The sequence below is a fragment of the Pelobates fuscus genome, chromosome 3, assembly GCF_036172605.1.
Source record: "Pelobates fuscus isolate aPelFus1 chromosome 3, aPelFus1.pri, whole genome shotgun sequence".
NCBI classification, from domain to species: domain Eukaryota; kingdom Metazoa; phylum Chordata; class Amphibia; order Anura; family Pelobatidae; genus Pelobates; species Pelobates fuscus.
Genome location: NC_086319.1, coordinates 283,872,966 through 283,898,969, shown reverse-complemented (window position 1 = coordinate 283,898,969; position 26,004 = coordinate 283,872,966). Strand labels below are relative to the sequence as shown.

Sequence of the window (26,004 nt, the reverse complement as noted above, 5' to 3'; positions counted from 1 at the left end):
ATTCCTGAAGTTTGGTCCTTAAAGGACCACTCTAGGCACCCAGACCACTTCAGCTTAATGAGGTGGTCTGGGTGCCAGGTCCTTCTAGGGTTAACCCATTTTTTCATAAACATAGCAGTTTCAGAGAAACTGCTATGTTTATGAATGGGTTAAGCCTTCCCCCTATGTCCTCTAGTGGCTGTCTCATTGACAGCCGCTAGAGGCGCTTGCGTGCTTCTCACTGTGATTTTCACAGTGAGAGCACGCCAGCGTCCATAGGAAAGCATTATGAATGCTTTCCTATGTGACCGGCTGAATGCGCGCGCAGCTCTTGCCGCGCGTGCGCATTCAGCCGACGGGGAGGAGAAGAGGCGGATCGGAGGAGGAGAGCAGGAGGAGAGCTCTCCGCCCAGCGCTGGAAAAAGGTAAGATTTAACCCCTTTCCAGAGCCGGGCGGGAGGGGGTCCCTGAGGGTGGGGGCACCCTCAGGGCACTCTAGTGCCAGGAAAACGAGTATGTTTTCCTGGCACTAGAGTGGTCCTTTAAGGGGTTAAAGGGACACTCCAGGCACCCAGACCACTTCTGCCCATTGGAGTGGTCTGGGTGCCAACTCCCACTAACCTTAACCCTGCAAGTGTAATTATTGCAGTTTTTATAAACTGCAATAATTACCTTGCAGGGTTAACTCCTCCTCTAGTGGCTGGCTACTAGACAGCCACTAGAGAGCTCTTCCTGATTCATAGCACAGGTTTTCTGTGCTATAGAGTTGCTGGACGTCCTCACGCTGTGTGAGGACCTCCAGAGTCACTAAAATCCCCATCGGAAAGCATTGAAAGCATTTTCAATGCTTTCCCTATGGGGAGGTCTAATGCGTGTGCGTGGCATTGCCGCGCATGCGCATTAGGTCTCCCCCGTCGGCGGCCGCACAAGGAGGGAGGGAGGGAGAGAGGACCCGCAGTTCCTGGCACTGGAGTGTCCCTTTAAAGGGGACACTTGGGTCCCCTAAAGCACTTTTTCATGCTAATGCAGATTTCAATACAAATTGGCACTTTTATACCTTAACCTTGTTACACACCACTAGCGGTCAAACTGGTCCCAAATGGGAAAAATGCATAATAAAATGCATGCCTCTTTTCATTGGGGGTATATCTACTAATTAGGGACTTATTTCTATTTGGGCAATGGAGTGCCCCTTTTAGGATCTAAATGGATGTTCTAAAAGCAAAAACAGGGTTCCAGTTGATTGAAACAGGCACACTGACGTCATGAGGCCAACGGCAACTGCCTAACACTGAAGCAGGCAAGACTGCCTTCCCAGTACGATAAAAACTTATTTGATGGAAGAGTAAAACCAATATTACAGATATATATATAGTATATTTTGTATACTACATATTATATAATATTGCTCACTGAACTAATTTTGTAGTAAAATTAATGCTTTTTATATAATTTGGATCCCAGTCAAATTTCAAGAATCCCTGATATATTTTACTATGTAGTTAAATTAAAACTTGACAACTGAAGAAAATCATTGTGCATTTCAATACCCATGTACCCTAAGGATTTTTATTTAATGTCAATGATTTTGTAACATTACACACAATACATGCATTGTTTTTAATACTAATGAATAACCTACACTTTGAAAATTATATTAATCTTACCATTCCAGTAAGATAAACATACAGTGTCAATTGCTGTATCTACTACCAGAGAACAATTTCTCTTTTAGCAAACCCTTCCATCACTAAAACAGAACCAAAAGGGTCTATCCCACTAAAAAGGGAGCATTTTACCAGATAAGCTATTTTAGTCTAACGTTTACAATTCAGCATTCGGTTCTCTACTCGTACTTGCTGAAATTTCACCAAATTGTATTTTGAAAAACGAATAAAAAAAAAAAAAAATCACACGATGTTGCACGAGGCAATGCATGGTAACGACCATGGGAAGACTAAAACAGAATACAACCTAAATAATTAGAATAATAATATATTCAATCTTAAATGAACTTGTTATAAAGTAAAATACCAACTTTGATGTTCTGTGTATTCACTGTCAGTGAAGTGCTGGGATAGACTGACACCACTTGTTGTCACAGTCCTGACACACTGAGCACTGGCCCTCAAGGGGCCATTTGTGGCACATGACTGACAGACAGACAGACAGACCCCCCTGAGCGGGATGAAAGTTATGCCATGTGTCTCCCTGGCAGTACGGATGCCCAATGGGGCCAGAAAGGAGAGCCCCCCACCCGGCACTGCAGGAGGTAGGTGTCCTCACAGGGGTCAGGCAGCGGATTACGGCCGGTGTTACCCACCTGTGTGTGTCCGGGTCAGCTCCGGTATCACAGTCCAGGGAGCCATGAAGAGGTGAGAGGGGGTCTGCACATCCTGGACCCCTCACACCCGGTCCGGGTCACAGCCCCCAGCTGCCCAGTTTCAAAACACTTTGGGTAACCTTACTGAAACCCTTCACAGCTGCTGCCGCCACCAGCCCTGCCTCCCTGTTGCTGCCGGTCAGTTTCGCTGTTGCTGCCGGTCTGCCCTCCGCCCTCAGCCCCGCGCTCTCCCAGGCTCCGCTCTACCGACCGTTGCTCTCAACGTTCCATCCGGTCTCGAGAAACCCCTCAACCCTTCTCGGCTATTTCCGGAAAACTTCGGAAACCGTAGCGGAGTAGGGTTACAGGAACAATCCTCTCCGCTGCATTAGCCACGCCCATAACCCTGAGTCATGCACAAGCAGAATAGAGCTGGGTAATGTGACCACGCCCCCGCTCCCTACCTAGTATTGCAGCCACGCCCCTTCTCTGGCCAGGTGCCTGAAGTCACTCTAAGTCACTATAGTGATTGTTTGTTGTTTTTTTTGTTTTGAGAAGTGTAGGAAATAAATATTATTACCTTATTTATGATGAGTTACTATAAATTAATGGGGATTTGTCACTTTACATATTTTGTAAATAAACCCAAAGATGACATCGCTGCTCAGGCTCTGTTGGCCCCAATTACAGTGTATTATTATTGTTATTATGTCTATTTATATAGGGCCAACAAATTCTGCAGCGCTTTACAGTGGGTGGACGAACAGACATGTAGTTGTAACCAGACAAGTTTGACACACAGGAACAGAGGGTTTGTGAGCCCTGCTCAATGAGCTTACATGCTAGAGGGAGTGGGGTAAAATGACACAAAAGGTAAGGATAGTATTATCTTAATAACAGTTGCAGAAGAGGAATCAGTCAGGAGCTAGTAACAGTTTAATTGATACGCTTTTATGAAGAAGTGAGTTTTTAATGATTTTTTGAAGGAGTGGAGACTGGGTGAGCATCTAACGGAGGGAAGCGAGTTCCACAGGAATGGTGCAGCCCTCGAGAAGTCTTGAAGGCGAGCATCAGAGGTGGGAGTACGGACAGAAGATAGACGTAAGTCTTCAGCAGATTGTAAAGGCCTAGCTGGGACATACTTGTGTATTAGTCAGGATAGATAGGTGGGAGCAGCATTAAGTAGAGATTTAAAAGCAAAGAACCAGAATTTTTAATTTAGCCCTATATCTTACAGGAAGCCAATGTAGGGACTGACAGAAGGGTGAGGAGGTGGAGGTGCGGGCGGACAGGAAGATGAGCCTCGCCACCGCATTCGTTATGGACTGTAACGGTGTGTAAGGTAAGTATACTTACCTATGGCTGTCACCATTTCCTTCCAGGGGACTTTCTTCATCAACAAAGAATATCCAGGCTCCACTCTGCTGACCGTAAAGGGTTAGGCCCAAGGGAGAATTACCCTTACAGGGACCTCTCCATCTTTTTTTACTTTCTTCATCCTATGGCGTTTCGACTGCCAGGAGTTGCATCAATGTACTAAACACTCCCGCAGTACAATACTGGGGGCTCTGGAGGATCTCTCTCCCATGAGTACAATACTGGGGGCGATGGAGGATCTCTCCCCATGAGTACAATACTGGGGGCTATGGAGGATCTCTCCTGTAACTGCTCCTGATGCGGGAGCGCACGTGCCTACACTCTATAGGTGTGTTCACACAGCTTGCCCCAAGTACTCACCTAAGACGTGGCAGATCACTGCCCAATCCGCCAGAGCGTCCTTTCACCGTGAGCGCTGCGTTCCTACGGACCCTGGCCGCTGCAATACCGAGGTCCTTTCTAACCGCGGGGGTCATGCGGATATGCATGCGTCGCCACGTCATCGTTTTGGAACCACATGATCCCTGCCTGCCAATAGCAGTTAGGTTTAGGCTATTTAACCCCTTAAGGACACATGACATGTCATGATTCACTTTTATTCCAGAAGTTTAGTCCTTAAGGGGTTAAACCCCTAAATGTATTTTCTCTTTGCCCCGTCGTGGTTTCCATTCTATTTGGTTGTTTCGTGACACAACCCAAGGAGGAGGTTGCGGCAGCACTGAGGGAGACTGTGCTGTTGGAAGGGCAAGTAATTATCTTATTACTGGCCAATCCAATGCTCACCATTGGGGAACATGGGCACATTGTAGTAAATGATTTTCTATGGCTGACCATGACGAGACGGGACGCCACGGCACAGTGAAATTAGATGCCATGCAATAACCGTTTTCAGAAAGAATTTATTGAGATTATTTCCTCAACGGCAGTGATTGCAGCTACCATTTTGACCAAACCCTTGTTGTTTAAGATAAATTTAGTACATTGAAATTTAGCATCGAGAGAGGGATTGTTAGACGAATCTGATATGTTTCATACCAGAGGCACCAACAGTGGATAAATTTAAAAGGGACACTATAGGCACCCAGGGCAACTTATCAGTGTCCCTGTCCCACTTATTCCTGTAATGTTTAGATTGCAAGGATAAGCCTATCTTTATTGCTTATCTATCTGACAGCAACTAGAGGCGCTTCCTGCTGTTTTACAGAGTACTTAACGTGAGCTTATCATTAGATGCGGTTGCGCTACACTTTGGACTTTAGGACTATGCAGAGAACACTGGTGGAATCAGAGATGCAATTGCTTCACTGGACTCCCCCTACATGCTGCCCCCACCCCCCAAGAATGTCCTGTTTCTTGGGACGCTGATGCTGGGGTTATATTCATCCGTTTGGAGAATAAGGTCACATATGGCCACAAAAACAATGTGGTAAATGCCCTCTACTGTTGTTTCCTACTGGGAGGAAGTTTAGGGCCTGCTATATAGATGTTTTCAGAAACCTTTCTGCTGTGCCAATCAATAGCATGGCTCAACTCTCACCACAAGCAAAAATAAATAAATAAAAACTAGCTACCCTGGCAGAACACTGGGATATAATGGCTGTCTTGCTCAGACAGTACCCTTAGGCTACAGTCATAACAAAAACTAGGGATGGAATATTAACATATGATTTAAATTATATGCTTCATAACACTATAATTGCTTTACACAAAGTATGGAACTCTTGGTATGGAGTATGTTGAAAATTAACTTGGCAGGCTTAAACTGGCCTTCATAATATAACCATGCTTGTCCAGTGAAACCTCTTTCCCGCTATGCCCTCCCCATTTGTGTTTACTCCCTTTTATGTATGCTTTATGCAATTAATTATGGTTTCTCTATTTTAGGGGGAATTGGAACAGTTTGATTTCTTACCTGGGGTCAACCGGGCATTGCTCCCAGACTCAAGTACAGTTCAGTTAGAGCCAGACGTGCTTTCATTGGAACTTCTATTAATTCACCAACATTAGCCCTGTAGAGCTAGCCGATTGTCCAATCAGACCCTGGTAAGAATCAAAGTATTCCAACAATCGGAGGGCATCAGAGCACGGATGGCACTAGGACAACTATAGGATACTGTAGTGGTTTTGAGGTTTGTATTGAATGGGAAAACATTTTAACAAATTAAAAGGGACACTTCAAACAACTTCATGACAATATCACCAAAATGAGATTATATTTTATACATTTTGGTTGTCTATTTATGTATTTTATAAATTGTGAGAAATATACAATATATTTTACACAGGGGGTTGGATTATTAATGTATTCAGTTGTAATAAAAGTACAATGAAATGCTTTTGGAAAACCAGAGATGAAATGCTCACGTGGCCAGTTTAGAAACCTGTAGAATTCCAGTTACCATTCATTACATCATTCTGAATCTAATCTGAAAGCAATTATGTTTCTATTTCTGCACTTTAGCTTTCCATTTGTGAATAATGCTAAAACACTGTTTATTTCTGCAAGTATTGCCATTAAAAAGGCTCATTTTGTGCAGCTGCACGTGCAGCCTGCCTACTCAGCCATTAACTACCCATACTACAAAATATACTAAGCAAAAACCACTCAAAGCACCCGCTGACAACAGTATACCAGCATAAAAACATTAAATGAAATTAAAAAAAAAAATATATATATATATATATATATATATATATATATATATATATATAAATAAATAAAATGTAGTGGCCTACATTAAAATCCCTTACATAGTCTAAACTATTTCCTCCTGCTCCCAGTGAAATGTCTGGAAAAAGGACATTTTCCATAGTTTTTAAAAAAAATGGACCTACACAAACACCACCTTGACAAAGGCTTCTTGCAGAGTCGTTGGGGGTATTTTTATCCTTTTTGTGCCCTTTGATATCTCCCTGTTCTCTTATTTGTTCAAGCATATATATCTCTTTGGTTCTACTTTATATTTGGTATGTATTGTGTTCATTATATAGCATGTTGGTAGGTTTAGTAAATTGTTATGGACATTATTCCTTTGAATGTCTTTGTAGGTACTACATGTGTGTCGAGTATATACAATAAAGTTTTTGTTTTTTGTATTTTACTTTTCTTTTGGGTGCGCTCCTTATTGATTTTTATATTCTGGCTGGTTAATGTCAGACAATTCAATGCATACTTCTATGCATAGAATGTCATTCATTGGCCGAGAGTGTTTATATGATAAATGGCCAGTGGGATCAGCATTCGGCTTCTGCAAACATGAAAGAAGACCTGGCATGCTGTGCAGTTGCTATGGAAACTCCTTAGCTGGCACTAGAAGTCCAGGAACGGAGTAACAGGACGCCACACCGTTCCAACAGCGGCACACATGAAGTCACTCCATTCCAACGCTGGCAACAAAGCCAGCATGCCAATGTCTGACGGGATGCATCCCAAGCAGGGCAAATTAAAGAAGAACAGAAGTGGAGCGGTGAACAGCCAGCAGTTGAGTGTTACACAGAGTCACACTCCCGAACCAGCGCTGGAATGACGGGAAAGTAAATAAATCTTTAGATTTAACATTGAATACACCATGTACAGTATCTGTGATTGTGTATTTAATATGTATGGGAGGACATCAGGCAAGTTTAATTGTTAACAGGTTCACTTTAAATTTATTGTGTTGGAGTGAAAGAGTCCTATAGTGTGCATTAGAGTATTTGAACCAGAGTGAATAATATTCACATCTGAATATAAGCAGGATTTGTTTGTAAAACTCTTAAGTATACTGAAACAGCCCAACTGCATCAATATATGACATCCACCATAAAGGTCTCATTAATGTAAATATAGGCTGTCTAAATGCAGTGCCTGAACATTGGCTGACTCAGAGAGTAAATAAAATACAAGAGTCAATTAATCATAAAAAGGCATCAATTTATTTAAGTTTTATGTGTTTGTTTTTTTAAAAGGATGTGTTGAAAGTATGAGATGTATTCTGGACACAAAGAGCTTAATTCAGTCCTCTCCACCACAAAGTTTAAGAAGCACTTTCCTGTAATCCCCAGAGCAATCACCCTGAAAAAAATATAAAAAGAAGTTAAAAAACATAAAATCCAAGTAGGTGTTCAACCTAACATGATACATGTAATTTGAGCACCAATTAGAACTATATTATTTATTTTCTCTTGTGTCAGTGTGGGAGACATGCTCATAAATAACCCTCAAATCGCACAATAACTGGAACAGCAGCCAGGAACCCTAGTTAATTTGTACTACAAATTCTATAATGCTTTCCAAGTCTAACCCTGGCTAGGTGTTATGGGCCCTGCTATAGCACTCATCGGATTAGTACAAAAGCGTGCCAAGTTGGTCTCACTTATCTAAGTTAGAAAAAAGTATGGGTAACGGCTTTAGAAAAAAACGAAAAGCCAATCAGAACTAACTTTTTTTGTAATTCAAAATATTATAAAAAGGATGCAACAGTACATGAACAATATTTAGAAGCATTCTATAAGAAAATCATAATAAACATAGCAAGAGCGTTGTCCTACGTAAAAAAGGGTCAATTAAACATAAAAGCTTTAAAGAGGAAACAAAACTAAACTACCGTATATAGCTGGGCGATGGAAAAAGAAAAAGAGAGCGGAAATAAAAAGTGAGGACGGATGGGTTAAACCATTTCAAGAAGAAATTGGTAATGAGGATACCCAGAATTTTGTCTCATATTTCTCCCTGCCAATATTTTTTTTCAGCATTCTGAAAGGTTCAGCTTTTATGCTCACTATACAGCCTATCTTAGTGGCCTTATTAGTTTCTTTGAACTTCAGTTTCATCTATATGCTGAGGACCCCAAGATGTACCTCACCTCCCAAGTTCTCTCGTCTGTCTCCTAAAATGTGTCGGCAATTGCCTGTCTAACTGGATAATGAACGGTTTCATAAAACACAATCTTTCTAAAACCGCTTTGTTACGCTATCTGCAGGTCAGTGGAACACCCATTAACTGAACCCTGTAAGCTTTCTGCCTCTGTTATTTTTAACTACTCTCACTTTCACTCTCCATTGCCAGTTTTAATATTCGCCTTAAAATATTTCTCAGAAACATCCCTATTGCAAAATGTGACTTATGCACTTATTTTACACCACATTTATTGTACCTCAATCTTTAAGTGTTTCCCCCAAATCCTGCCTATAATGTATAAAAAAAAAAAAAAAAAAAAAAAAAAAAAAAATGAATACCACTGCCAGGCTTATCTTCCTTACCCACTGCTCCTCATTGATATTAAAGTCCTTAAAAGGGAACCGATAGTCCCGAAAAAGTATACAGCCAGAACTCACCTTGATAAAGGAGTGCAGGGATTTCCCATAAGCTTTCTTGAACTCAGAACGAATTTCCAGCATGTCAATCTCACAGCGAGAAACCATAACTCTTATTAATGTATTATCATCTGTACCTAGGCCCTAAGGAGAGGAGGGGGGAAATACATTTTTTTTATGAGGTGGAAGTCAAGCTATAAGTTAACAGCAATGGTTCAGAAAAACAGACTTAACAAGTTTTGAAATCTAAGGAGTCAAGTGAATAAGCCACATAGTCAGTTACGCTGTGCTATATTTATAAGTGGTTGCTTATTACTGATGTTCAGAGTTCTGTCCTTCCATGTTAAAAAACAGCCATTGTTGAGTGTACTTTGGACATTATGTTATTAATCATTTGGCCTCTCCTATTGACCCATTTCCAAATAGGGTTTGGACAATATTTATTGTTTCAAAAGGTGTCAAAATGTCTCCAAAACCATGTAGTCAATCTACACACATAATAAACCAAATTATGTCCATAATCCATTTGCAGTTTTATTTCTCTTGAAAGTTATTTCCAAAAAAATGTTAAGTTATAGGAGGCGGAGGCCAAGTACACCAATTAATTTGATTGTACTTATTTACAGCGGTAATAGCCAAGCTTTGACACAGCAGCAGGCCTTGAACCACAGCAACATAGCTTACCCGGTGCATACACTATATTAAAGAAAATTAGTAACATCTCAAATATAGAACTTGCATTATGAGCTTTCTGATATTTGTGTTACCTTCATAGATTTATATAATCTTTCAGCAAAGTAGGCAGGTCTGCTCCTCAAGCATTTGACTGAAAGGCAAAGCAACAGTAAACATAAAATAGGGACAGCATCTGATAACTTATAAATAATGAGAAACTCCTAACATCGTAAAGGCAGTTTTAAGCCACTATATGTCCATTCACTCATAGAAACATAGAATGTGACAGCAGATAAGAACCATTCGGCCCATCTAGTCTGCCCAATTTTGTAAATACTCTCATTAGTCCCTGGCCTTATCTTGTAATTAGGATAGCCTTATGCCTATCCCACGCATGCTTAAACTCCTTTACTGTGTTAACCTCTACCACTTCAGCTGGAAGGCTATTCCATATATCCACTACCCTCTCAGTAAAGCAATACTTCCTGAAATTATTTTTAAACCTTTGCCCCTTTAATTTAAGACACTCACTCTGACAATCCAGATTAAAGTTTCCCTCTGACCCAAGTAAGATCTTGTATGGTGTGCACAGGGAAAATGGACTTCTTATAAGAACTTATATTAAGCTTTATGCCATTTACTTCTATGTTATAAAAGGTTTTTGTTTTTAATCGCGCATGTCGAGTTTTGGGGTGGGTTTTTTTGTTTTGTTTTTTTACTAAAACCCTTGTCTACCTTTCTCTTGTTTCATCTGCCATCTTGTTTCACCTCAGTCAAATTAGTCAGTAATACAACTCAATGTTCACTATCCCTTGCCCTGCTCTTCACAGTGCAGCAGAATCATCAGTCATCAACCTGCATGCACTTTATATGACGTCACTAGTGTGTTCTCCCCTCACATCTTTGCTCTTCTATTTTTTTCTTCAGACTAGGCAGCTAGACTGTTGTAATATAAAGTAGCCCATGGCCTTAATTTAATATTTTTGATGAGCTTTTAAAAATTTAATATCACAAAATTTAAAATGTTTGTAATATTATCCAAAAATATGAAATTTGTAAAGCTTATCAAACAATATTAAAATTGAGGCCAATGTTGGGAGCTGAATGTATAATAACCAAGCCATGAGCCAGTCTCCCAACAACAAACTCGTTAGGCTTGCAGCTTTTCTTTCTGGTGCTCCTGCATTGTTCAATAGCTTTATCATGTGCAAGAAAAAGAACATAAACCTTCCAAAAGGTATAGAAAATTCCAGTTTTCATTTAAGTGCTAGCCTGTGCAAACACTTTAAAGGACCACTCTAGTGCCAGGAAAGCATACTCGTTTTCTTGGCACTAGAGTGCCCTGAGGGTGCCCCCACCCTCAGGGACCCCCTCCCGCCCGGCTCTGGAAAGGGGAAAGGGGTTAAATCTTACCTTTTTCCAGCGCTGGGCGGAGAGATCTCCTCCTGCTCTCCTCCTCCGATCCTCCCCGTCGGCTGAATGCGCACGCGCGGCAAGAGCTGCGCGCGCATTCAGCCGGTCACATAGGAAAGCATTCATAATGCTTTCCTATGGACGCTTGCGTGCTCTCACTGTGATTTTCACAGTGAGAATCACGCAAGCGCCTCTAGCGGCTGTCAGTGAGACAGCCACTAGAGGACATAGGGGGAAGGCTTAACCCATTCATAAACATAGCAGTTTCTCTGAAACTGCTATGTTTATGAAAAAATGGGTTAACCCTAGAAGGACCTGGCACCCAGACCACCTCATTAAGCTGAAGTGGTCTGGGTGCCTAGAGTGGTCCTTTAACAGTTTTTTTTTATATCATTGTAGCGGGCGTGGGGGTGACCGGTTCCTTTAAAGCCACTTTGTGGTTACTTTCTCAGTGTAACAAAAAAGGAGAATGTGAGAATCCTGATAAGAGGCAAAACTTCAGATAAACCTCAATAGCTTGCCTCAATAGATCCTAAATCCTACCTTGCATTATACGTCAGAAAAAACTAAGAAATATTTTCTTTTATATTTTTAATCTATTCCAAGAATTCTTTGATTGCATGAATATGCCTTTACAGTTAATTTGCCGTATAAAGGCATTCATATTAGTTGTCAAAGCCGTGTGCATTTCGTTTAAAATAACTACTGTATGACTCATTCGCAATCTTTTCATAAGTCAAGGCTGCAAAAAGCCTTTGAAATCAATTAAATTGGATTTAAGGACTCTAGCAGTCTAACATGTAATAAATGCCTTAATACAAAAATGTGCATAATAAACAAAAATAAATAAAGTTATTAATAAATAAAAATCTTACCAATAGCCAAGAGAGCATCTTCAAAGTGCCCAGACATTTCAGACTTGATACTGGCCTCAATATCCTTCTTTGCAATTTTTTTGTATTCATCAAAAACTGCATGAAATTAAATAAAAAGAAGAGCCGGTTCACACAGTATAATTTGCCGAAATGAGGTTTAACCAGAAATTAAGATTATAATTTAAGCACCGTCTCTATCAACATTTAAACCAGCAAACGACAACGTATGTTTTATTAGGCTCGCCTCCTGGAATTTTCAGGCCCACAAACACACATGCTAAAAATCATGAGATATGGTCCCAAGCAGGGTTGGGCCCAGGTGACTGCTTTAAGACACTCCAAGAGGGGGGGAGCAAGAACAGCCTTGCACTTTGGGGTTTTCACTATGGCAGAGTAGGCAGTTTCCTACCCACGTGGCAGGTGCCTGGTCTGCCCAAACATACTGGTCAGGACGGGAAAAGGACAGCGAGGGAGCTGTATACCTACTATATTCTTCTTGTACAACTTCCAGCACCTGGGATGTGACATGGCATCACTACAAGGGGCCAATATGAGCTGTGCAGGAGGCTTAGTAGACCTCTTTACAAGTATAAATAAAAATTGTGTCTGTGTGTGTGATTATGTGTGTAATGCATATGTATGTGTGGATGAGAATGTGTGTATTATACAATATAGATCCCTTATCTGGTATTAAATATGTTATATCATACACAAAGACACCAAATTAGTATGCTATAGTCTATTATCTACAGATTAAGGAATAGTGCACAACAATTGAAAAATTTAGGGGTAAAAAAAACAAAACACAAAAGTCATATGCAGGGGTGGGATTACAAATGTTGTCAACATGTATACCTTAATAAAAATATACATTTTATATTATTATATAAAAAAAAAAGTCAAGTATCATATTGTATAATCCAAGTACGATTAGTATTATAACAGACACACTTGATTCGTGAAGGGCATGAAAAAGGATCACCTTTTAGTAAATGATGGCGGTTTCTAGTACAAAGAATGGTTAGGAACTTCACTTCATCTGTTCCCCATTTCTTTTCTCCAGCTTCATACAATTCCTAAAAAGAGTGCATGGCAAAAATGGGAATACTAAAGCAAAATCCCCTGCTTTCTAGACGCATACACATACGTTCCAAATGCTAAATAGCTACACATTGTAGAAGAAACATGTTCATGCAAAGCAAATATTCTATCTAGCCTTTCACTTGGTTTTAAAATTAGGGCAACAGTCGAACAGGCATTAAAGCATCAAATCTAGAAATTTGTTTGATTCTCAATAGAAGAATAGAATATCCAAATTTTTTACAAAGATACTAAGAGACTACTGAATAGGAGAAATGGAAATTAAAAAGCTTTCCAGACCCATCACCACCTCAGGTGCTAAATAAAACGTACAAAGCACTGTATTCATTCTTTTATACTAAAAAGGGAATGATTTCTCAGCTGTCACAGGCTACAGCAGATTATTAGGCAAAAAGATGCAGGCGGAGTTCTTTACGTTTTGGTATACTCAGCGTGTGCTTGGATCATAGATGTCAGACAGCTCAAATTCACAGCACAGAAACAGTGAATAAAAAGACAGATTTCAGAAACAGTAAGGAGAGAAGGGAAAAAAATCTTAGATCAAAATAAAATCCCTTTCACTTAATAAGTTTGGCTGTCTTTGCAAATCACCTTGCACAGACGAAAGGCTCCCCCCCCCCAAAAAAAAAAAAAACACCAAAGTGAATTGTAGAATATATTTTGTTTAGATTAACATTAATAGGTATTAGATTGAGGGGCCTAATGTGCCATTACTAAAATGGAGGACGAGGTATTATTTTCCTTTGTTATGTTGAAGACTGTATCCCTTGATCCGCTGCTTTAAAAAAAAAAATTAATATATAAATAAATAAAACTTTCCTTGATGCATCATAAAGATGCCAAAGGCTGCAGGATTAGATAAAAAATACTGTAACAGTGTCTCGGTTGCCAATAACAGGTTAGAGAAATTGTTAGTTTTAAAGTTTGTAGATGGATTTTGAAAGTGTGAAAAGTGGATAACAAATGGCGTAAAAAAAAAAAAAAAAAAACACAACAAAAAAAAAAAACACACCTTTTTCAATCTATTGTTGAAGGCCTGTAGAAAACTGGTTTTGGAGCATGTAAGACACCCCTACCAATTTAATAGGGGTATTACAGATGTACACTGAGAATAAGAGAACAAGACTCTAGCAATTCCCTGGCATTAGGTTTAACACATCAGGAAATAGAAGGAACTTGAGTGTTCAATGAATACACTGGAGTGACTTTAGTAGGCAGTAGCTGTGTACACCTTTTCCACACATGACATTATCACATCTAAGGAGTGTTCAGGGTTTCTATAATAGGAAATTTGGGCAACTCCGAATTTATATATACGTGGTAGGATCTTGTTCAATATGACCAAACAATCAATTTCTTAAAAAAAAAAAAAAAAGTCCTTAATGTAGTTAAACTGTATACAATATTTATCATTAGGATAATGGATAGTATATATACAGTGATAGATTTACACAAAATATAAAAAGAGTATATGACAAAACAAGCTGCCAGGAACACTTACCTTGGCATCCTGTTTCGCAAGAGAATCATTAACATTCTTACTTTGGTCTCTGCCACCCTGTAAATAAACCAGAAAGGTTGGGGGGGGGGGAAGATCAGGCATATAATATTATAAATAGTCATTCAGTATAAAGTTGAGCTTGCGTATGGTAGACAAGCAAATTAGTAAAATAGGACTAAATACAAAATGCACACAGGGTGGTTCCCTTATATCTTGAAAACACAGGCTCTACCTTAAGATGCCAAAAATTGCATATGAAGGGCAGTAATGAATGCCAAGGACTTGCTCTTAGAATGTTTCCCCCCTCCCCCCCCAAGCCAGTTAGAAAAGACAATGTACAAGTGAAGAGCAGCACCAGTCAGCTTGGTGGCCAGAGAGACTATAGAGGTTCTAAAGACCTTACTAAGCCTAACTGGATAATTCCAAACACTAATGTAGTAGGCTGCATCTGCATGCAATGCCCCAGGGTGCTGAGCAAACAGCGAAGAGACTTGTACTGAAGTGCATCTCCTCCTGGAGGACCTACGTGGGCATACTACGCAAATAGCTAGCATGGTTACAGCCTTTCCATTATGGCCTACCATTTCTTGTACAAAGCATTAGGTAAGAAACAGAGTTGTCACTTATAGGGGTCACAGGACACTGGGTAACAAACGAGACTATGCTTCTTAATTACGATATTGGACAATGCTCTGGGCGTAGCAACTCTACTATTGACAAATAACTGCTAAAGCATCGTTATTTTTTTTTAGTTTAATGCAGATTTGAGGGGATAGTGCAGCACATGAGCTTTATACTTTTGTACAGGATTTGCTTGTGTTCTACTTTCTCTACTCTTTATTCTTCTCAGAGTTCAAAGGCAACTACTTAACCACACCTGTCAGTTTCACTTCAGCTTACCTGAACAAAACGGGCTTACACATAACTAAAGGAGTAGCAGGAATAGTCATATGAAAATCTATTTAAATTGACAACTTTGCTAGCACAATGAATAAACAATAGATTTTATAAAATACACCGAATATGACACTCAACACCTTCTATTCCATTTCCTGTTAACCCCTCTTTCCCCTCCCACTTTTTCTTTCAGTTTGTCCCACTCATAGTTAATTTTGCTGCAGATTCAAATCTCAGTTTGCTGTTCATTCTACAGCTTTTGTTTTGGATGCTCATTGATATGGTAGTGACTGGCATTTGCCCAAGAAAAAATAAAATAAAAAAAAATACCCAAACACACACACACACACACACACACACAACAAACCTATTTATTCAGTGGACCTAAACCCCTTAGTGACCAGACCACTTTTCAATTTTTTTTTACCGTTAATGACCAGGGCTGTTTTTACATTTCTGCGGTGTTTGTTTTTAGCTGTAATTTTCCCCTTACTCATTTACTGTACCCACACATATTATATACTGTTTTTCTCGACATTAAATGGTCTTTCTAAAGATACCATTATTTTCATCATATCATACTTTACTATAAAAATTATTATAAAATATGATGAAAAAAAACACTTTATTTAAAAATCAACGCAAGTTACATTGTAACACTGATATCTGTCAGGAATCCCTGAATAACCCGTCACATGTAATATTTTTTAAAAGAAGACAACCAAAGGTATTAAACTTGGGGTATTTTGACTCTTTTCATGCAACCATTTTACCACCAATCTATGCCAAATTTAAAAACAAAAATAAATGGTGATTTTTTGATACACATTACAATTTAAGAATACATGTACGGAGAACTTTAAGGTTTACTGCCAAAGAACACCCCATATGTGTTCAGCAACATCTCCTGAGTACAGCGATACCCCCCCATGTATAGGTGTGTCCAGTTCTCTGGGGGCTAAAAGACCTTATTTGGAGGGTGCGCATTACAGTTTTCCAACTTGGAGTTTTTACATCTGGTCGTCATGCACCCATGTCCTATTTGGGACATTTTTGAAGCCGGCCAATGTAATTTACCCCTATCAAACCATATATTTTTGAAAAGTAGACACCCTAGGGGCATTTCAAATGGTGGTATTGTAACACTTCCCATGCACTAATTCTACCACCAGTCTTTGTCAAACTTTTTGATAGTAATTTTTTTGTGTTATTGGTCTCTTACATTGTACTTTAGGCATGGATTCTTAGTTCCTGTTATGTGTTACTGACAAAGAACACCCCAATATGTGTTTAGCAATTTCTCCCGAGTACAACAGTGCCCCCAATGTACAGGTTTTATGTGTTTTTGCAAACTTACAGGGGTCAAATGTAGGGCTTTCCCCTTTTCCATGTTTGCACATTGGAATTTGCCAGATTAGTTTGCTGGGGCTATTTTGCCTTTGAGACCGTTTGGCAGCCCAGGAATGAAAATTAACCCCATCATGGCATACCATATGTAAAAGTAGACAATCCACAGTATTCAAAATGGGGTATGTCCATGTCTTTTGTAGTAGCCACTTAGCCACAAACGCTTGCCAAAGTTAGCATTTTTATTAGTTTTTAGCATTTTATTTTATTTATTTTTTTACACAAAAACTGCACTTTTATCGTCGGGATACGTTTTACTTTTTAAAACACTCACATTTGTGTTCAGTGAAGTCTCCCGAGTATAACATTACCCCCCAAGTAAAGGTTTTGATGGTGTTTTGGAATGTTACAGGGTCAATATAGGGCTTGAACAATTCAGTTTACCAGATTGGTTTGCTGGGTCTCACGTCACAAACGCTGGCCAAAGTTAGCATTTTTATTTATTACATACACACACTTCCTGTATATGTATAATATATTAAAATTAAAGCATTTTATAATAGATTATACATGCATATATATAATTTCATTAGAAGTGTATTTTGAGATGTGTAGATCTCAAAGTACACTTATAATGAAATCATATATGCATTATATATGCATAATATATTATAAAATGCTTTAATTATTTTAGAATATAATATATGTATAACATTTATTTTATAGCAGCCTGGGCATCTCCCTGACAGCTCAGACAGCCCCCCTGCTGGCAGCTCCTAGATTCCTATTGCGGCGATGTGATCATGGTGATCACATGGCCCTGGAGGACCGGAGCTGCAGCAGGGGTCTCCGGCAGTCCCCCCCGACCGTGATCGCCGTGGATCACCGGTCCAGGGCTCCTATTTGCCACAGACATACTAGGCATGTCTGCGGGCCTTAACTACTGTATTTTGTCGGACGTACCCGGTACATGGGGTTAATTTATTTATTTATTTTTACATTTACTGAGCGCCTCGACCCCTCAGGGTACGTCAGCGGTCGTTAACCTTTTTTGGCTGACGTACCATGTATGTCCGCAGTCACTAAGGGGTAAAAGGAACACTATATGGTCAGGAATACAAACAAGTACTCCTGACCTTAAAAGTGTTAAAAACACTATCTAGCCCCCTCTTCCCTTTGGTCCGGTCTGTTCCTGGCTCTGCCCCTAAACTGCCTGCTTGGCAGACATCAGAAGTGTTGATCAAAGAAAATCACAAAGCTTTCCCTTGGAAAGGATTGGATTGGCTAAGATTGCCAAGGAGGCAGATAAGGGGCAGAGCCAGCACAAGCCAAACACAGCCCTGGCCAATCAGCATCTCCTCATAGAGATGAATTGGATCAATGCATCTCTATGAGGAAAGTTCAGTGTCTCCATGCAGAGTGTGGTGACACTGAATGGCGGTGCTGTACAGTGTGCACGAATGCCTCAGGAAGCACTTATAGCAGCCATATGAGGAGTGGCCAGTGGGGAATGCTTATACTCACAAGAATAAATACAAGAAGCTGCAGTTGTTCTGGTGACTAAAGTGTCCTTTTCATGATGCTTATTATTCATAAAAAAAAAAAAAAATCATCAAAATTGCAATTTCTTGAGAATATGCACAATATCACTTATACATATATAAAAACAAACACCACAATTCTGAAGCTTGTATAGTTATACTTACAGCAGCCAAAGACACCAACACTCTCTGGAACATAAAAGAGGTGTCTGAACAAATGTCATCCTCCAGAGATTTTCCATGTTCTGCAAACCAGGAAGAAAGTTGGATAAAAAAAATGAGAAGGGAAAAAAAAGTGAGATTAAGTATTGAAACATCAAAGGACATCAGTTCATGAAGTCATAAAACAGAAAAATCAGGTATTAGAAAATTAAATAAAAATTAAATGACAAACACCATCCTACAAGTTTCACAGAAGACAGTCTGAGAGCAAGCTGTATATAGCATCCTAGCAAAGATAGACTGACCAGCAGTTACTAAACAGCCCACTTACTCAATCTGTAGGTGACATTGATGTGTTTGATTTCCTCTGTGGACCGAGAAGCAAGAATCTCTATAAGACACCCCTCATCTGTGCCTGCACCCTAAGGTATATTGGGGTGGGGGGGGAAGGAAAGAAAGAAAGCACTTTGAGCAAAAAGGGTTTTAACACATGAGCTGTACGTTTTACACAGTATAAAATGTTTAGTAGATGTTCAGGTCTACCAGTGGTTTGTAATATATGCAAACACTAACACAGAAATTCCATAAAGCCAAAATAAACAAACAAACAAACAAAAAAAAAAAAACACACACATACTGCTTTAACCCCTTAAGGACACAGCTTCAGAAGCTTGTCTTACGCTTAATGACGAACAAACCTAGTAGGTCTGAGAGGAGTTGGACGCCCCCTTGTGGATATGTATATAATAAAACTTAACTTTTAATAACGCTAAGATAAAAATCCTCAAAATGGAGAAAACAAAATAAAGTAATAATAACTGAGTATGGAGAGATAGAGTATTAGCTCATGACTTTTTTTTTTACCTTTTTAAAGCTTATTTTAAAACTTTTTTTAACGTTAACCCCTAGTTAGCCTAATACCAAATTCCCCACTAACTTCCACCCATCCCAGCTAGCTAAATATATAATTTAATATTTAAATTAATCAAATAAATTGAACCCCTGAGGGTTAAAAAAATAATAATAATTAACCCTCAGGGGTTAAAAAATAAAAAAATAAAAAAAAAAATCAGATGACATTAAAATGTATACCCTGCCAATTGATCACTGTAGTCAGTGATCAATTGGCAGGGAAGGGGTTAATTTTGGTGGTATTTAACGTTAATTTTTTTTTTACACTGGATGAAGAGGAAGAGGATCATCACTTATCCGTCTCCCTGCACTTCACACAGAACCCGGAAGTGCAGGGAAGCGGAAGGTAAGTACATTGAGCACCGGTGCTGGGGCAGCCCGATCGGGTGCTCCCGGTCTGTCTCTAATACAGATCGCCGTGATCTGGGGTTAACTTTAGTAAATGACGGTCCTTAACTGAAGAACAAGGTTGACGGAAAATTTCCGTCTGCGGTCGGGAAGGGGTTAAAGTGTGTTTTTGTTTGTTTTTTAAATAAATATGCTAGATAAAGGGAAATAGTTGCATTAATGATTTCCAGACGCATTTTAATAAACCATGAAAATGAATGACAAGTGGTTTATAAAATTACTACAGAACGTCAACATGGTTGTTTTTTTTCCCTTAATGCATAATTTAATCTTTCATATCTTTTATACTACATTGAGGCTCCAAACGGAGTCCTATGCTACTACTTTGTACTACAACTTACCCACCGCTGCTTGCCTTGAGGGATCATGGCACATTCACCAGGGCTGAATTACCACTTGCTAGGGCTTAATTATAAGCAGACTTAAGATGCCATTCAGGAGTGTAACTCACACTAATTCCAGGCAGACTAGAACACGTACGACACACAATAGCACATTATTCCCAGTTAGTTATGGGGATTAATTGCATAGATGACATAATCAGCCGTGCATCACAGTAAACAAATTGCAGCCAGTTGATATATCTTTGCTATTCTATGCTATAAAATGAAGAGATTAAATCAGGAAACCCCATAGCCACCATGATTGGTTTCATAGAAACCCATTTTCCACAGTCCAAATCTGTGGAGCTAGATGGACAAGTTTCAGTAAACAAGAAAACCATCACTTTCCCTTCTATAAAAATACCTTGGTGATGTTTGCTGGGGTCATTCTCATTAAAAAAAATAAAAATAATCACATCATTTATGTATCTGCACACAGATACTCATGCATGTACTTTATTAACACGAAGTTAAAAAATCATAAAGAAAGAACTCCAAAAAACAGGAGATGGAATACTGACCCTTGTGGTACAGTGGGTAATGCGGTTTGTCAGCGCCCTTAGTGGGTACAGACACCTCCTTTCAGCTGACACTGTGGAATGTATCAGAGTGTTGCCTTGATCACCCGCAGCAAGACTCTAATACAGCATTAAGATAAGAGAACTTTGTATGTACTCGCGGTTGTGCCAGACAGGACTTCCATCCTTCCACTGAGCATCAAGATGATCTTGCCAGTGAGGGAGATCTTTGATCTCCCCACTGGCTGTGGAGCCCCTCTCTCGATCACCCCTGTTTGCCATCACGTTCCTCCAGGCACTTGCTTAGTTTGCCAGTCTGGGCATGATTGTGTTGATAAGTGAATGGCTACTTATCGATGTATGTACACGGGGACTAAGTGCAAAGCCTTGACTGGACTAGGATATCAACCAAACAAATTCAGCCCTGCATATGAAACTCGACCTTGCCAGCCATCATGGGTTCGAAAGTCATTATTTAACATTTAAAACCCACAAACCTCACATCTTACTACAAAATATAATAAATCAAAACAGTCATTAACCATCCCTTACATACACCTTATTAAAGTCAGACACAAAGATAGAGTTAACACACAGTTTTATTTTGGAAAACAGCCCAAATCTCGGACCATGCAATAAGAACACTAGGTGGCACTATTCAACAAGGAGTTGTCTCTACTATTTACTTACGCCTTGGACTCTCACCCTAACCTCCACCTATTGCTATTCTACAAAACGCAACAAGGGGAAAATTTGAGAGCTTTCAAAATGCATACCAATTAATCCTAGTAACCAAAAAACAACCTTAAAATAGACTACCACTTTGAATAGTTGACCTATGAAATATTCTGAGGAGTTAACACAAAAATAGGGATGCTCTTATACAAAGCCAATAATGTAAAACTTCTTTCCTAAACAAAAAGATAGATGCGTCACAACCAATGCCATGTAGACTTAATGAAAAATGTCTGTTATTCTGTGCATTTTATATCTACTACACAACTGCCAACCTTTTCTACCAATTTAAAAAATAAAATAAAAAAGAGAGAAAATGGAGCATATTAGCAAGCCTCTTTTCAGATCTGCAGGACGCATATGCCACAAAACACAACTTAACAGCTGCTGTGAACTTGACCTCACATCAGAGGAAAGCTCAATTGCATTCTAACCACCACCACACTCACATTCCAAATACAGGATATGTGGTTAAGCAGACTGCCCGATCAGAACTCCCCCTCCCCTTTTAGTCTGCTCTGTTTCTATTGCCCAACAGACAGCTTTTAAAAAGTTATCATACATGAATTGTTAAAAATTTTTGTAAAATAAAAAGGTTATATATATTAGTATAAAACAAAATGATTTATACTCTATATACCAATTAAGTTATTACCATTAGTTATTAACTGTCCCTTTGTATAAATCAATAAAATTGTGTTTTTATATATATATATTTCTTCGGGGCCTACTGTGCCTTTTGGGCTTTAATCACCCACTAGACACTTGTGTGTTTTTCATATGTGAGATTCAGTGTTACCCCCTTAGGTCCTGTACCACAACTTAAAGTCTTGATAGGGATGTCGCTTTCTAATCTTGTGATGAATAGCAGTAAAGTTATGGTTTTCCGGGTCACCCACTTCTGCTATTCAGAAACCCTAACTTACTCAATGTTATAATTTCTAGAAACAGTTATGCAGCCCTACTGAAGATATAATTTAGATTACTGTCCTCATGCGAAGCTCTTTTTCCTTATCTTTCCTACATGTAGATTACTACTGTCCAGATGGTATCACCATTAAGATGGCCTAATTCTATTGAACTTTAGACAGATACCAACTTTATTATGCAGGGGATTGCAAACACAAAAAATACATTTATAAATGAAAAGTTTTAGTGAGCACAAAGTGGCAAGGAATAGCAGGTTTGTTTGGTTGTTTTTTTAAACACCTTTTATTGTGAATGTTAAATACAACACATAAGTCAGGCATCGTTTCAGAATAGATACGGAGTCAAGAGTGTATATGAAGCATTCACGTTCACTTTTTTGCATTTAACAATACAACATAAGTAAAACAAAACAAAAAGGTTTGTCAAGTATAACATGGCTATGGGTAATTTCCAGACAGGATAGTTGTATCAAAGGTTAGTAGGATCTTAACAAAAAACATGGTTCCATAATTGGCAAAAAAATAGGCAACATCTGCCTCCATCATCGGTCATTTGAAGAGGAGTAAGTGGTGGCCAGGGAAAAAATAATAAGTAGATGGATACCTCCATTTCACTTGAACACAGAATTTAAAGTGCCAGACATTGTGATTATAAGGAGTACACTGGAAATATGACTAAGTACAGTGCCGTACAAAGGGTGAGTTACAATTCCTTGTGCTGGGCACGTAGTATTGAGATGCAGCCCATAGACTGTGGATAGCTTAGCCATGTTACAACATCAATGTTAGTTTAACCTGAAACTTGAAATAAAGCAAGACAATGGCTTGATGAATTAATCTTAGATGTTGTCTGGTCACTTGGTCATGATCCCACATAAGTGGTATAGACAAAGTCTATATTGCTGGGCATTACTTTGTATTAAGAGCTATTTCTAGAGGGGTGGCACAGGCCTTCCTCTTGTCTTTGCTTTCCCTGTTTTTTCACCCTTTTCTCTTCTATATGTTATATTTTGGTTGTGAGGAATAGCCGGTTTTGAAAATAAATAAATAAATAAAAAACACACACGTCATCTTCCAGTAAATCATGCCACTCACCTTTATGGCTTTCTTGAGCTCCTGCACATCATACAGAGTAATTGGGGTCAGGAGGCCAACAATTACTTTTTCGAAGTTTCCAGTGAGTTCAGATTTTAAATCATCTTCCAGCTCCTATAAGAAAGGGAAAAGAAATGCAGACAAACATTCATTTTTTTTCCTTTCATATACATACTATAATAACCAGCTAAAATACGTGTCAAGAGGCCTTAAAGGTACACTCTATTGGACCCCCAAAAAATTAAGTCAGGGTTTTGAGTTTACATTTAATAAAATAAAATAAAAAATACACATTTAAATGCATTCATCTTTTCATTTAAGTTATGAATACACACACACCATATAGCTTGCAAAAGCTGCAGATCTCGTCTGAAGCCTTTGCAAACCTCGCCTTCTAACCTTGCCTAGATTTTTGGTCGCAGGCCAATCAGACTTCCCAATGCAAATCAAATAATCAATTTTTTTGCAAGGGAGGCACTCTGGGCAAAATGCCTGCCTCGTAAGTCTAACTCCACAGAGCTAGCTAAACCAGGAAGCAACAGGACCAGTTGTTTGATTGACAGCCAGGAAGGTGGAGCAATGTTAATTTTGAAATCTGCCCGCTTTGTAAAATTAAAAATAAGACACTTGTCACACAAAGGGACACACTCAAGCTCACTGAAGTGCTTTATGTGATGAATGTGAAACACAAAAAGGTCATTACCAGACTTCTTATTCTAGATGTTTGACAAACTTTATTTTTAAAACGTTAAGTAACAAATGAATGCCTCAAGATTTGATGGATTGTTACAGTGAGTGACCTGTAATCAGTGAGTTACATGGAAATAAAGCAGGAAAAGGATATGTAAATGCTTCATATTTTCCACTTGTAAGAAGCCAAGTACAAAATATTGACTTGTGTCTGGCATAGACAAAGGAAACCGGCGATGAGAGCCAAAATGGGCTACTCACATTTTATCAAACATAGTTGATTCCAAGCTGTCAATTGATACATTTGGTAGTAAAAATAAACAGATGTGCATTTGGTTTAAGTTGATCTTGAAGATTAATGTACGGTCTAATTGGGATTCCTGTGCGCTGTTGTAAAGCTAGCAACAGGTGCACAAATGATTAGACAGTATCTAAAAGTGTCACTATATTTTTGATGCCTTATATAGATGGCAAAATGAATTTAATTTAAAAAAAAAATGGCGGAGAGATACAGAGTTATTAGGAAACCACAGGTTGACAGACCAATAATATTGCACATTTGTATACTGATTATGCAAGATTCAGCAACACAACCTTTTAAAAAAGTTGATAGACTCATAATTTTTGAGGAAATGGCTTATACAATCCACAGTGCTGCCTCACGTTATTTCAAGATGTTCATGCCTCTCCGCACTCAAATAATTTCTCAATTTTTCTCTTGTAAAGTCACATTACCAAACAGCTGTCGATTAAATGCCCTGTGATATCGGAGATTATTTAAGTCTGTGTTCTACAATGTTTATAACACTTCTTTGTGTTATTATACTCCATAAACATTATACAATTTTACATTGGGGAAAGGAAAAAGAAAAAGAAAAGCAATTCCTTCTGATGAGAATATGAGGTCCATACGTTGTTTCAATTTTTCTGATTCTGTAGGAAAAAGAAAAACCACTGGCAGGAGTGAGTCAGTGGTGATGTATAGATATGGTTTGGGGAACTCAAATACAGATAACCCCGGGTTTCTTCAGCCAGAAATGACATTTCTCATGTACTGTGCTAATTTTAGATTGCTGAAATAACGCCCTATTGTGAGAAAATGGACAAAGGGGACATTTTTGTTCAGAGAAAAGGGTTGAAAGATAGAGGTGGTAAATCTTACTCTATTAAAAAATGCGTGCATTTATTTTAGAAATTTTGCATTTCATTTGTATGCATCCATTTTCATAACAACATTATCAACTTCAACACAGGTAAACCAAGGTTAATTATTCCCTAAAGGTGTAGTTAGTTATTGCAGTCTTACCTTCCCAACAGAGGTTTTGTATGTAGTTTTTATTTCTTGGCGTTGAGCCAGGCTTCTGTTTGCAATCACGTCAATGATGGCATCTTCATCAGTACCTGGACAAAGGAGATAGGGTGTAAGCAGGCTGTAGAAAGAATACACGGAGCACAAACACAAATATTAAAGATATCCCAGTTAAAGGGACAGTCTACGCACCGGAACCACTACTTTTTAACGTAGCTTTAGATCATCAGTATAGATCTCAGCAAGAGGAGGAATGTCAGCCACAGTGGGGGACAAACAGTGACTAAATCACTTTAATATGTATGGGGAGTGAGAGATTAATCTAAATGTTAGGAATACAAGTAAATGTACATTATCCATGATTCAAAATTAAAGGGATTCTATAGTGTCAGGAATACACTATACCCCCTCCCCCTGCAGCTAAAAAAAGTTATAAAACTCTTTAGTAATTTACCTTATTCCAGCGACAATATCCCTCGGCAGGAGTGCCTAATGAGCATCCACAGTGAGCACATTAGGCCATCCCAATAGAAAAGCAT

The 26,004-nt window shown here is 38.9% G+C and overlaps 2 protein-coding genes across 3 annotated transcripts in view; both read right to left on the bottom strand.

The window, feature by feature from the left end:
• The window catches only part of GMCL1 (germ cell-less 1, spermatogenesis associated), a 184,603-nt gene extending 181,965 nt beyond the window's left edge, over window positions 1-2,638 (bottom strand). Inside the window, exon 1 of the mRNA XM_063445583.1 lies at window positions 2,303-2,638. The gene's annotated coding sequence lies outside the window, so the exon portion shown is untranslated. The remainder of the gene's footprint in view (window positions 1-2,302) is intronic.
• A 4,933-nt stretch (window positions 2,639-7,571) lies between these two features.
• Window positions 7,572-26,004, bottom strand: part of ANXA4 (annexin A4) — a 29,205-nt gene continuing 10,772 nt past the window's right edge. For both annotated transcript variants that reach the window (XM_063448652.1, XM_063448653.1), the window contains exons 4-13: window positions 25,463-25,557; window positions 23,467-23,580; window positions 18,818-18,908; window positions 18,490-18,569; window positions 14,540-14,596; window positions 12,920-13,013; window positions 11,938-12,033; window positions 9,742-9,800; window positions 8,996-9,118; window positions 7,572-7,733 (exon numbers count right to left, since the gene is read on the bottom strand). In XM_063448652.1, the coding sequence (XP_063304722.1) occupies window positions 7,674-7,733; window positions 8,996-9,118; window positions 9,742-9,800; window positions 11,938-12,033; window positions 12,920-13,013; window positions 14,540-14,596; window positions 18,490-18,569; window positions 18,818-18,908; window positions 23,467-23,580; window positions 25,463-25,557 (869 nt within the window). In that variant the 3' untranslated portion in view covers window positions 7,572-7,673. The remainder of the gene's footprint in view (window positions 7,734-8,995; window positions 9,119-9,741; window positions 9,801-11,937; window positions 12,034-12,919; window positions 13,014-14,539; window positions 14,597-18,489; window positions 18,570-18,817; window positions 18,909-23,466; window positions 23,581-25,462; window positions 25,558-26,004) is intronic.